The following is a 10,631-nucleotide window of genomic DNA, read 5'->3' as shown; positions in this document are numbered from 1 at the left end:
CATTGATGACCAAATATTAACACAAAGTTACTAACACAAAATTCGCTTAATGGGGTTTTTTATTGATACAAAATTTTGTTTGTGTCGTATGATGTGTCAATTTATAATGGTAGGTATCACAAATTTTAATTTAATTATAATTAATGAACAATTTGTATTTCTTATCATAATAAATACTATCAAAATTTATCTTACAATGATAGGTATCAAACTTTATTATAAGCGTTTATCACTTAAATATTTTTTAGTATATTTTTTTTTTGATTTCTTATACTCATAGTATTGAATTAATAAATTTATCTTTTCCTATATTTTTACTTTATTTTTTTCATTAAAATAATTTAATTCATGGATTATAATCTACATGGCATTAAAATTTTAGATATATCAAATCTAATTCGTTACTTTTATCTAGGTGGCGACATAATTTTTTAATTCAAAAATAAAATACAAATCTTTTTTCTTATTGGTTGAAATAAGTATATTTCTTACGTGGCGCTCCGAATGCTCTCCAAAAATGCCTACTATATATATTAGAATTTAATCAGGCTTTTTTGGCCCAATTTTCTTAGACAATGTCTAACTCACTTTAATTTGGGATCTTGTCATTTTTACTAGATTTAACAGATTGAACTAGACCAGACCATATCATATAATTTAGACCAATGTAGATCATATCATATCATGTCATAAAATATTAAGTTAAAAAAACAGGTTTAGATCAAATTGAAATAGAAAAAATAAGTTTAGAACATATTACAGACAATATTTAGTTTAGAACATATTACATATATACAGTAGAAAAGAACGAATTACTCGAAATTCCGAACCCGAAACTTAAAATCACTTGAATCGATTATTTGACCCAATCTAAACTGACCCAATATAATTGTTTTGAAAAATGATTGTTTTTTTTTTTTTAAAAAAAAGTTTTTAAATATATATATGTAAATGTGTGTGTATATATATATATATATATATATATATATATATATATATATATATATATATATATATATTTAAAATAAGCATAATAGCATATTGATTGACAATGACTTGATCCTATGCTAACCAATTCAAACCCGAAATCAATTGAACAAATCTAAACCGAAAATGAAAGCATATAACCTTATCCTTTTTTCTCTCTTCCCTTAGCTCAACCCACCCATACAAGGTGGTCTTATAGTATTGGATGATCCGGATATTAACTTGATCTGTTAGTTTTTCCACCTCTAGTTTTAACCATGTTAGTCAAGATTAAACCTCAAAGTCAAGATGTAGTACTAATTTTTAATGGAAGATAATCATTTGTTTGGTATTTGGAAATTTAATTTGCTCGCTAAAGTTGCAATGCATTTTTGTATAAGTGAACTTGAAAGAACTAAGAGGTTCAAGGACCATTTTAAATATAGAGTTAGCTGCCATTGGTGAAACAAGGCTTGCTCCCTAGGATTTTTTACGAAATTGAGCTAAGCTATTTACCAATCTAGACGCGTGGCCAAACTATTTACCAAACTAAGCTTCTGAGGTAAAACGCTGTCTCGGTCAGCGTTTTACCCTTTAATTTTTTTTTTAAATTTCATTTTTTTTTTGTGAAAAACAAATTAAATCGAAAAAAAAACTAAAAATACCAAAAAAGCTGCCTGAGGCAGCATTTTATTCAGGTTTTTTTTTTTTTAAATGTTGAAGGGTTTTATTCCTTACAGAAAACGCTGCCTCAGTCAGCGTTTTTTGTGTATTTATTTTTAATATAAAACAGACAGCGTTTTATCTGCTTGCCTGTTATGTACCCTTCAAAATTTTTTTAAAAAAACCTGAAATACACAAAAACGTTGCCTCAGGCAGCGTTTTTGGTATTTTCAGTTTTTTTTTTCGATTTAATTTGTTTTTCACAAAATACGAAATTTAAAAAAAATAAAAAAAATAATGGGTAAAACGCTGACCGAGACAGCGTTTTCCCTCAGAAGCTTAGTTTGGTAAATAGTTTGGCCACACGCCTAGATTGGTAAATAGTTTATGTATTAAGCTCAATTTGGTAAAAAATCCTGCTCCCTAAATCCTAATTTATTTATTTATTATTATTAATTCTTTTTCAGTTTACACTTGTATTCATATTTATTATGTGGTACCCAACTACAATAGTTGGGTAGCCATTATATTTCAAAAAAAAAAAATTATGTGGTCTTGCTTGATTTGTATAGGTAGGTTGGTATAAACGAATACGAAGTATGTGTTATGAGACTTATGACTCCCTCAATTTCTTATTGTTTTTTTTTTTAATTTAATCAATTTGTCGTGTAAGTGTGAGCATAAAAATCTATGTGTAGGTAAAATGAAGTCATCTCCTCATTGAGCATCTCAGGCTAATACACTACTTAATGGCGGCCGAGTCTCTTGCATTGCAAGCCATGCATGTCAAAGCTACGTACTACACGTAGTTATAAGGCAGTTACGAAAATGGTGCAGCAATTACTAGTTTTCTGGGTAATTTCATACAATTATGAATCTGGGTAATTTTGTTTATAATCTCACTATTTTCTGGGTAATTTCATACAATTATGAATTTTCATGTATTTTTTTTTTTAACTTCCTATTTTAGTTTCAGGGAAATATCTCACCATTCAACCTCAAGAACTAATTTGCGATCGGACCAAGAAAACCCCATCTTAAAAAAACCTTGCAGAAAGAACCGCCAATAGCAATATTGGTTCTTCAAATACAACTGCTACCAACAATTGCGGTTATAAATGTAAAACCGCTATCACCAATTGCAGTTTTTCACTTTTTTTTTTAAAAAAAGGCTCATCAATGAATTTGTAACTTTAGTAACTAAAAAAATCCCTACCTTATAAAAAGTGGAAAAAAACTCTTATGAACAGTGTTAGGACATATATACCCCTTAAAATGTTAATTTACGAATATACCCATGCCCACTAATGTTAATTAGTATATGCTTGTCTCTATGTGTTTTCCTTGGAACGATGTGAATGCTTTCCGGCTTTTTCTCTTTTCTCCTCCTAAGCGTCCCTTTCTCCTTTGTTTAAACAAACTATTAGTTCTCCATTAAAGCACCTACCGAGCTTTCTCTCCTCCATTGAAGAAGTTTCTGAGATGAGGTAATTAAATTATCGAATATCAATTTGACAATTTGGGTATATCGTTAATTTTTTGACTAAATTATTGAATATCAATTTTACAATTTGGGTATATCGTTAATTTAAATTGTCACATGATTTGATATATGTATGTGTGTGTTTTTATTTGCAGATTTATTGAGTAGCTTAACAATTTGAGAGGAAGAGGCATGGCTTCAATGTAGTCGTGGTTTGATTATTTACTCATTTAGTTTAAATTTGTATTTGATTATCATGGTTATTTTAACAAATCAAGATACACAATTCATGTCAAATCTACGAAAGAGATGATGAACATATAGAAATATTACAAGAGAGTGTCAATATTCCCTTTTTATTGGCAAGTTTATTGTTTGTGGTTGGTGCAATTCTCAATGGCCACAACCCGCGAGCAATCAAGATGGATTTACCGTGGGCTCATGTTACTTGCTTGTAAGTCATTTTTTCCCCAAGCTTGTGAATATTGCTCTGATTTCCCATCCTATATCTTGCGAGCTAGGCCTATGGTTGTTACGGGACACAATGCATTAGCGAGCTCCCCAATTAAGTCTTATATTAGTTGGAGATGATATGGTGTACTTTTTTTTTTTTTTTTTTTTTTTTTTTTTTTTTTTTGACAACAGCAGAAACAAAGGAAAAAATAAAACAACTAAAAAACATCAAAAACAGCCGAAATGGTGTACTATAGAGTACAAACTCATATAAACTATGACATGGCTCACTTTTCTTTGACTTCACTCTTCAATTAAAATCATGAAACCTTATAGTTTGTCAGTACATGTGTTTTTAAGCTAATTAAATGCTATACAGTAAAAATCTAATCTATGACTTCAACTTTTTTTTTTTTTTGTTTGAGGAACTATGACTTCAACTAATGAATTAATGTTAAAATGCATGCAAGGTAAAACATGGGTATGATTGGGCATATTCGGAAGCTTACTATTGTTCATAGGAGGATTAATGAATGAGGCGAATAATGCAAAACACATGATTTGACGAATTTGTTGTCTTGTTGATGAGTTTTTTGGGTGTGATTTGGGTTAGATCAACATGGGTATTTTATCTGAATTTAATTTTGCAATTGTAATTGATTTGAGGTTTATTGTTTTAATTATTTGTGATTATATTGTTTACAAGTGACCTTTTATTTGTTCATTTTTTTGACTTTCTATGCTCTCTACTCTGCTTGTTTTACACAGAATTCCTTATTTTGATCTTGATGGTCTCAATGAATTGTGGAAGAAGGGGGATTTTCACTTAACTACTTACATATGCTCATTTAATTACCCTTTATTTATGTAATTGAAAGTCTAAGTGATTATGATTTTGTTTAATTTTGAGTTAAATTGTCACCAAATTTACATGCCTACTAATATAATGGTGGCGGACTAACGATTGATTTTTTTATTTTAAATTGTTTTAATATTATAATGATTTTTGCTTCATGGCAGGATACAATCATGGCCATAGTGTCTGTAGTGCTAGAAAATACTTTGTAGAATACCAAATATCCAATATCCAACATGCAACACTTTATACTTTGTATATGTTCTCATATGCTCATCAAGATTGCTAGATATATTATTTACTCGTATAATGCAATTTCTACCATTAACCCTTTTTTCTAATTACAATTCAAAAGTTCCCAATTTGAAAAAAAGTGATGTTGGACAAATAATATCTTGAAGAATATTAATATTTTGATAATTTAATAAAAAAATTAATTCATAAATATAAAGTCATGACATTTATAAAGAAATTCAAATCTATCAAATATGAAGTACACGACAATTATAACAAATGTAAACATGTTATTGCAAATTAATTTAGATTTTAGAATTAAAGATGTTTTATGAATACATTTGTACATTTTATTATTTTAATCAAAGCGCATTTGAAAGCTACATATTTCATTTTAAAACCCATTTGTTTTATTTGTTTACAATGAATAAAAATTTGTTATTTCAATTCATTTACAAGTGTGAAACGATACTTTTGGTTTATGCACTTTACTTTTATATAAATTACCACAAAGAAAGAACATGTGATCAATGTTTCATATCATACATGCACGCTATGTGATGTTCTTACTACACTACATGTAAATTGTATCATACTACCTCTGTTTTTTTTATGTGCAACTTTTGCCATATTAGTCTGCTCACTATTATGTGCAATTTTCTATTTTCTTTCTATTTTTAGTAAACAAAAACCCTGAAAATTACAAATTCACCCTTACTTAAACAGATTTTCTTAATGTTACCCTTATCTTATTTTAATCACAATAACTTTTTTGTCTAATCTAAAATCATTAACCTAATTTTACCCACCCATTTACTCATCTACCCACCACCCATTCACCCTCTTCATCTCTGCTTCACCCTTTTCATCTTTTCATCTCTTTCACCTTCACCCTCTTCATCACCCTCCTCCCTCAAGACTCACAACCACCGCCTCTCCCACCACCATTCTCTCTCCTCCTTCACAAGAGTCCGGCGTTTTGCTCCCTATGACCACGACTTTCTGCTCCCTATGATCACCGGCTTTCTCTCTTCATCTTTTTTTTCGTTTTTTTTGGGTGATTTATATTCGAAATTTCTGGGTTTTTTTTTTCGATTTTCTGAGTTTCGAATTTTTGGGTTTTGATTTTGATTTTGATTTTCTGGGTTTGGATTTTGATTTTCTGGTTTTTGATTGGAGATGGTGGAATTGTTTCTGATTTGGTTAGTTGCAGAGGCAGGTGGTGGGTTAGATCGGCGAAGGACGGTTCCGCCATTGTTGTGGGTTTTGATGAGCTTGAGGTTTGATGTGATCTCGAGGTTCAATGAAAAATAGGGTACTTTTGACTGCTGTGAATTTGATTTTACTGCCAAATGCACCCAAATTTTACCCCAATTTTTTTATTGAATACCAATAAATTCAAATTAGGGCTTGTAAATTTCTGGGTTTTGATTTCGATTTCGATTTCCTGAGTTTTGATTTTGATTTTCTGGGTTTGTATTTTGATTTTTTGGGTTAGAGATGGGTTTGGGTGGTGGGTTTGGGTGGTGGGGTGGTCTGGGTTAGGGTTGGGTCTTGGTGGCGTGGGTGGTGGGGTGGTCTGGGTTAGGGTAGGGTCTTGGTGGCGTGGGTGGTGGGTCTAGGTGGTCTGGGTTAGATCTGGGTTTTCGTGGGGTTGGTTATGGTGGTGGTTTTGTGGGGGTGGTAGTGGTGGTGGTGAAGCCGGCGGTGGTGGTGGTGAAGGCAGCGACGGTGGTGGCTGGTCTTGGTGGTGGCAGTGGGTGGTTTGATTAATTATCCAAACATTCTCTCTCCACGTTAATTACATACTCTTATAATATATTAATAACCATTATACTTTCTTAATCTTTGCCCTTCAATCTTTTGCCTCGTGCACCGTTTTATGTGCCAAAGTTGCACATAAAAAAACGGAGGTAGTATTAGTTATCATACATTTTGATCTATTGAGGCGAGACGTTTTATAGATGCTTTGCTGTTTCTCATACTCTAGCAGGAGAACATCAAACCTGCTCTATTCTTTTTAAAAGTTCACTACACTTAAGTTTAATAGTTTAAAGGTACTTAAGATTTCATATATCATTTCATGTTTGTAAATATGTGCAAGATTACAAACTACTAAAATGATTTATACATGTAACTAAATAAACTGCATACCAAAAGTGTAAAGACCAGCCAATATAATTTTAAGACATTGGCTAGCCATAATATGCGTATCGCGGGCCATTAGCTCCCTAGTAAAAATAAAACTCCCATATTAATTTTCCATTTCAATCACATGCAAAACATAAAATCTCAGCCGTATGATCATTTATTCATCTCCACAAACTCTCCCATACCATCACGTAATTATAAATATAAACCGTTAAAGAGAGAGAAAGTTGAAAAAAATTCAAATTATTTTCAGAGGCCCGCCATTTTCAGAGGAGAGAGAAAATTACAAAAAAAGAAAACGAAAATGGAAGATTTTCCAACTGAACTCGAACTGACAGCTGCTTCTGCTCTTCTCCTTCTCTCCACCAATTTCTCTCTCCCAAAAACTTCAACAACAACAACAACAACAACAACAACAACAACTTCATTGTAATGCGAAATTTTCGATCAAAATCGTTTGTTTTCTTAGAATTTTTGGTCGAAATTTTGTTTGAATTTTTGATCGATTTTACTTTTGCAGGTCGAATTTGCAGGAGGAATCTGTGAAGGATTTTGAGAGAAATTTATGTGGGAAATCTGTTGAAGTTGAAGAAGCGACGATTAGCTTGGAGAAGAGTAGTGATACGACGCCATGTCGATCTTCGCTGACGAGCGATTACTCTGTTTCGACTCATCGCTTGCAGCTCATGGCTTCTGCTGTTGCTCGATACCGTTCGATGAAGCTTAAGGTCATTTTTCTCTCAATAATTTTGTTTTCTGGAATTTTCTGTGAATGTGTTCTTCGTTATACTCTGTTTACTAGTTTTTGTTGGATCACATTTTGATTTCGAATTCGTTTTATTCTTTGATTACTGCTTTGTTATTGAGCTGGAGGAAATTGAACGATTACTAGCTCGAATTTCATAGATTTTTCTGCGATTGAGTTGAATTTTTTTTGAAGTTCAGCTAATTACGTAACTGTTATGATTATCGAGCAAAATTTACGAGTTAATTAGGTCATTTTCTGCAATCTTCTGCCAATTTATGCTTATTGCTTTTCTGTTTATCATTATTTATTGATTCATAATTTGAATTTCGTTTTAATCTACATGCGTTAATTGTTTTGCGTTTGATCTAGAGCATTTGCTGAGTTTACTAGATTTTGTTGGATCAGATTTTGAATTCGAATTTGTTGTATCCTCTGATTATTGCTATTGGAGGAAATTGAAGAGATTATTAGGTTAAATTTCATACAATTTTCTGCCATTGAGCTGATATTTTGCATTTTTGTTTAATTTTAGCTTTAATTGAGTAAATTTTATGAATGTTGAGCCAAATTTAAGAGTTAATGAGTTCTTTTTCTGTAATCTTCTGCTAATTTGTTAAGAATTCCTCTTAATTACGGTGTAAAATCTTTTCATCAGTACTTGTTGATTTATATTTTGAATGTCGGCTCAATTTGCATGCGTTAATTGCTATGCGTTTGATCTGCAGTATTTGCTAATGTACTAGTAGTTCGAATTTGATTTGATTTTATTAGTATTTTTTGAATGCTATAATTTTTTTGAATGTAAATCGTAAATTCAAATTGTTCTACGTAATGTAATTTAAAATTCGCAACAATTTTGATGCTCTGTTTTTCTATTTTGCTCCAATTGATTCCACATTGATCAAAATTCGATTTATAGATTCACAAATTCGTTTCGATTGAGCTTCCTATCTGCTTCAGATTTGTATTTCGAGAAAATTTTCTGGAGTCTCTGTTTTCCGAATCACTTGATTATTCCAATTCTTCAAGTTCACGAGTTTCTCATTTACAAATTTGAAATCAAAATGGTCAATGAGACTAATTTCTGCTATTTTTTCACAATTACAATAATTTGATATCTAAATGATCAATGAGACTAAATTCACCTTGCTGTTTTTTTGTTTTGTTTTGTTTTTGTTTTTTTTTTTTTATTTTTTATTTTTAGATAGAGGCAGTGTTTGTTTGTTTTGGTTGTAAAATCAATAGATTGATATCAAAATGATCAATGAGACTAAATTCACCTTGCTATTTTTTCACAATTTCTTGTATATAATGTTGATTATTTGAAAGTGAATGACTTTTTTCTGCTGTGTTCTTCAGGTTAACATAAGAAATTGATTTAATAATTCATTACTTCATGAAATTAGCATTAAAAAATATGTATTAATCATCTGGACATTTCAGTACATAGTATATGATGTTAATTTATGCTCATTTTTTTGAAAATGGTAGTGAATGATTTAATTTTTGGTCAACAGGTAGCTCGGAGAGCTAGGACTAAAGTAATTTACAGGGGATACAATGACCAAAAATCCGCACCAAAAAGTTGGGCAAAACCACAAGCAAAGACCCCAAACAAGGCATCAACCTCTCAAGTAATCACAGAAGGCACCACTACCACTACCACAGAGAGCTCATGCTTGTCGAGCGGCGGTACGAGCGAGATATCCAGCGGAAGGAATCGAGGAAAGGCGGCGGCAGCCGCCGTGGTGGCCGAGCAGAAGAGAAGAAGAGGTACAGGACCAACTTACATAAGCCGCAGAGCAGAAGCAATTCTAAGGTTATTGTCATGTAAGGGGTGTGCTTCTGAGGTCCGCATTAGGCAACTTCTTGGTGATAGCCCTGACACCAGTAAAGCTCTCAGAATGTTAGTCAATTTTTTGGCGCCTTTTTATTCTTCGTGTTGAGTTTGAATAATACAGTTGTATGTTTTTGCACATCTTTTTAGTTTTGAAGTGTTAAGTTTGTGGTTTTGTAGTTTGAGTTGATGAATTAGATGTTTTGCAGGTTGTTGAGAATGGAAGAAGTTAAGCGAAGTGGGGCAGGAGGCCGGATTGACCCGTTTATTTACAAGGTAATTTTCTTTAATCCTACACCTCTTGTTAATTATGTGGGACAAAATACAAGTAAATTATATCAACATTAAACTGTAAAATGAATTGAAAAAGGATTTTGGGTGATATCGATGACTAAAGATAAGGACATGAATTAATGGTCAAATAATGGGAAGAGAATTTATAAATGGGGTTTTAAGTAAAAAACTCCGTACTTTGTATCGTATTGTATTACAAAATATGGAGGGAGTACTTCTATGTAGTTTAATTTATTTAATAAATTCAGAAAAGAAAATAGAACTTTATTGTGCTATACTACAAGTTGACTTCACATTTAAAAAGGAAAAAAAAATAAAAAAATTAGATTGTATGACTAGTTTATGTTGGAGTGGGACGTTACTATTAAGCATCTACAGTAGCATTACCTGGCTAATTTGTCTATTCTAGTATAATAATATTGGCTAAATCTACAGTTTATTATTATTAGGTTTTTGAGTGCATGATTTAAATAAGATCCTTTTGATAAATCATGTCAACTGTTTTTCATACAGAAAGTAATACTGTTCATAATGTTCAATAATCAAGTAAGGTTAAATTAGGAGCAGTGTTATTAATGTGGTGTAAATTGTTTTTATGCGAAAGGTGGACCCCACAGATTCTTCTTCCTAAAGAAAGCATGTGGTGGTGACTTATCAGAAACTTCTGATCAATAATTATTCTAAATAACCTATGCATATTCTGTGTGTTATGACCAGATTGCAGATGAGAGTAATAGCAGCATACTTAACTAAAAGCTCCAGATTCAGATTTATTGATTTTGGTTCGCCTTACACAACAAGGTAATTTTGGAAGGTGCACAGAATATAGTTTTTGCAGAAAATGGCTAATAACATTATTGCCAAGGTTCTTTTGGCGCCTTATGTTTAGGAAACAGATGGTACTATATGATTATTAGTACAGAAGTACTACATATATATATACAAT

At 31.6% G+C, this 10,631-nt stretch overlaps 1 protein-coding gene across 1 annotated transcript; it reads left to right on the top strand.

Moving 5' to 3' along the window:
* The first annotated feature begins 6,750 nt into the window (after window positions 1-6,750).
* Window positions 6,751-10,109, top strand: LOC110707169. Its single transcript, XM_021885175.1, has 4 exons — window positions 6,751-7,191; window positions 7,340-7,534; window positions 9,036-9,460; window positions 9,601-10,109. The coding sequence occupies exons 1-4, from the start codon at window positions 6,931-6,933 to the stop codon at window positions 9,737-9,739; spliced, it is 1,020 nt and encodes a 339-aa protein (XP_021740867.1). The 5' UTR covers window positions 6,751-6,930; the 3' UTR covers window positions 9,740-10,109.
* Window positions 10,110-10,631: the final 522 nt, after the last annotated feature.

The sequence above is a fragment of the Chenopodium quinoa genome, unplaced genomic scaffold, assembly GCF_001683475.1.
Source record: "Chenopodium quinoa cultivar QQ74 unplaced genomic scaffold, ASM168347v1, whole genome shotgun sequence".
Lineage (NCBI taxonomy): Eukaryota > Viridiplantae > Streptophyta > Magnoliopsida > Caryophyllales > Amaranthaceae > Chenopodium > Chenopodium quinoa.
The sequence above is the reverse complement of the archived record's forward strand: the minus strand, read 5'-3'. Positions and strand labels throughout refer to the sequence as shown.

What these genes read in the sequence shown, in the direction of transcription:
- LOC110707169 (XM_021885175.1), top strand. Translation starts at nt 6,931, where the DNA reads ATGCAAAACATAAAATCTCAGCCGTATGATCATTTATTCATCTCCACA. An exon ending in CCAATTTCTCTCTCCCAAAA is followed by an intron (nt 7,192 to 7,339) that starts ACTTCAACAACA and finishes TCGAATTTGCAG; the next exon opens with GAGGAATCTGTGAAGGATTT. An exon ending in ACCAGTAAAGCTCTCAGAAT is followed by an intron (nt 9,461 to 9,600) that starts GTTAGTCAATTT and finishes GATGTTTTGCAG; the next exon opens with GTTGTTGAGAATGGAAGAAG.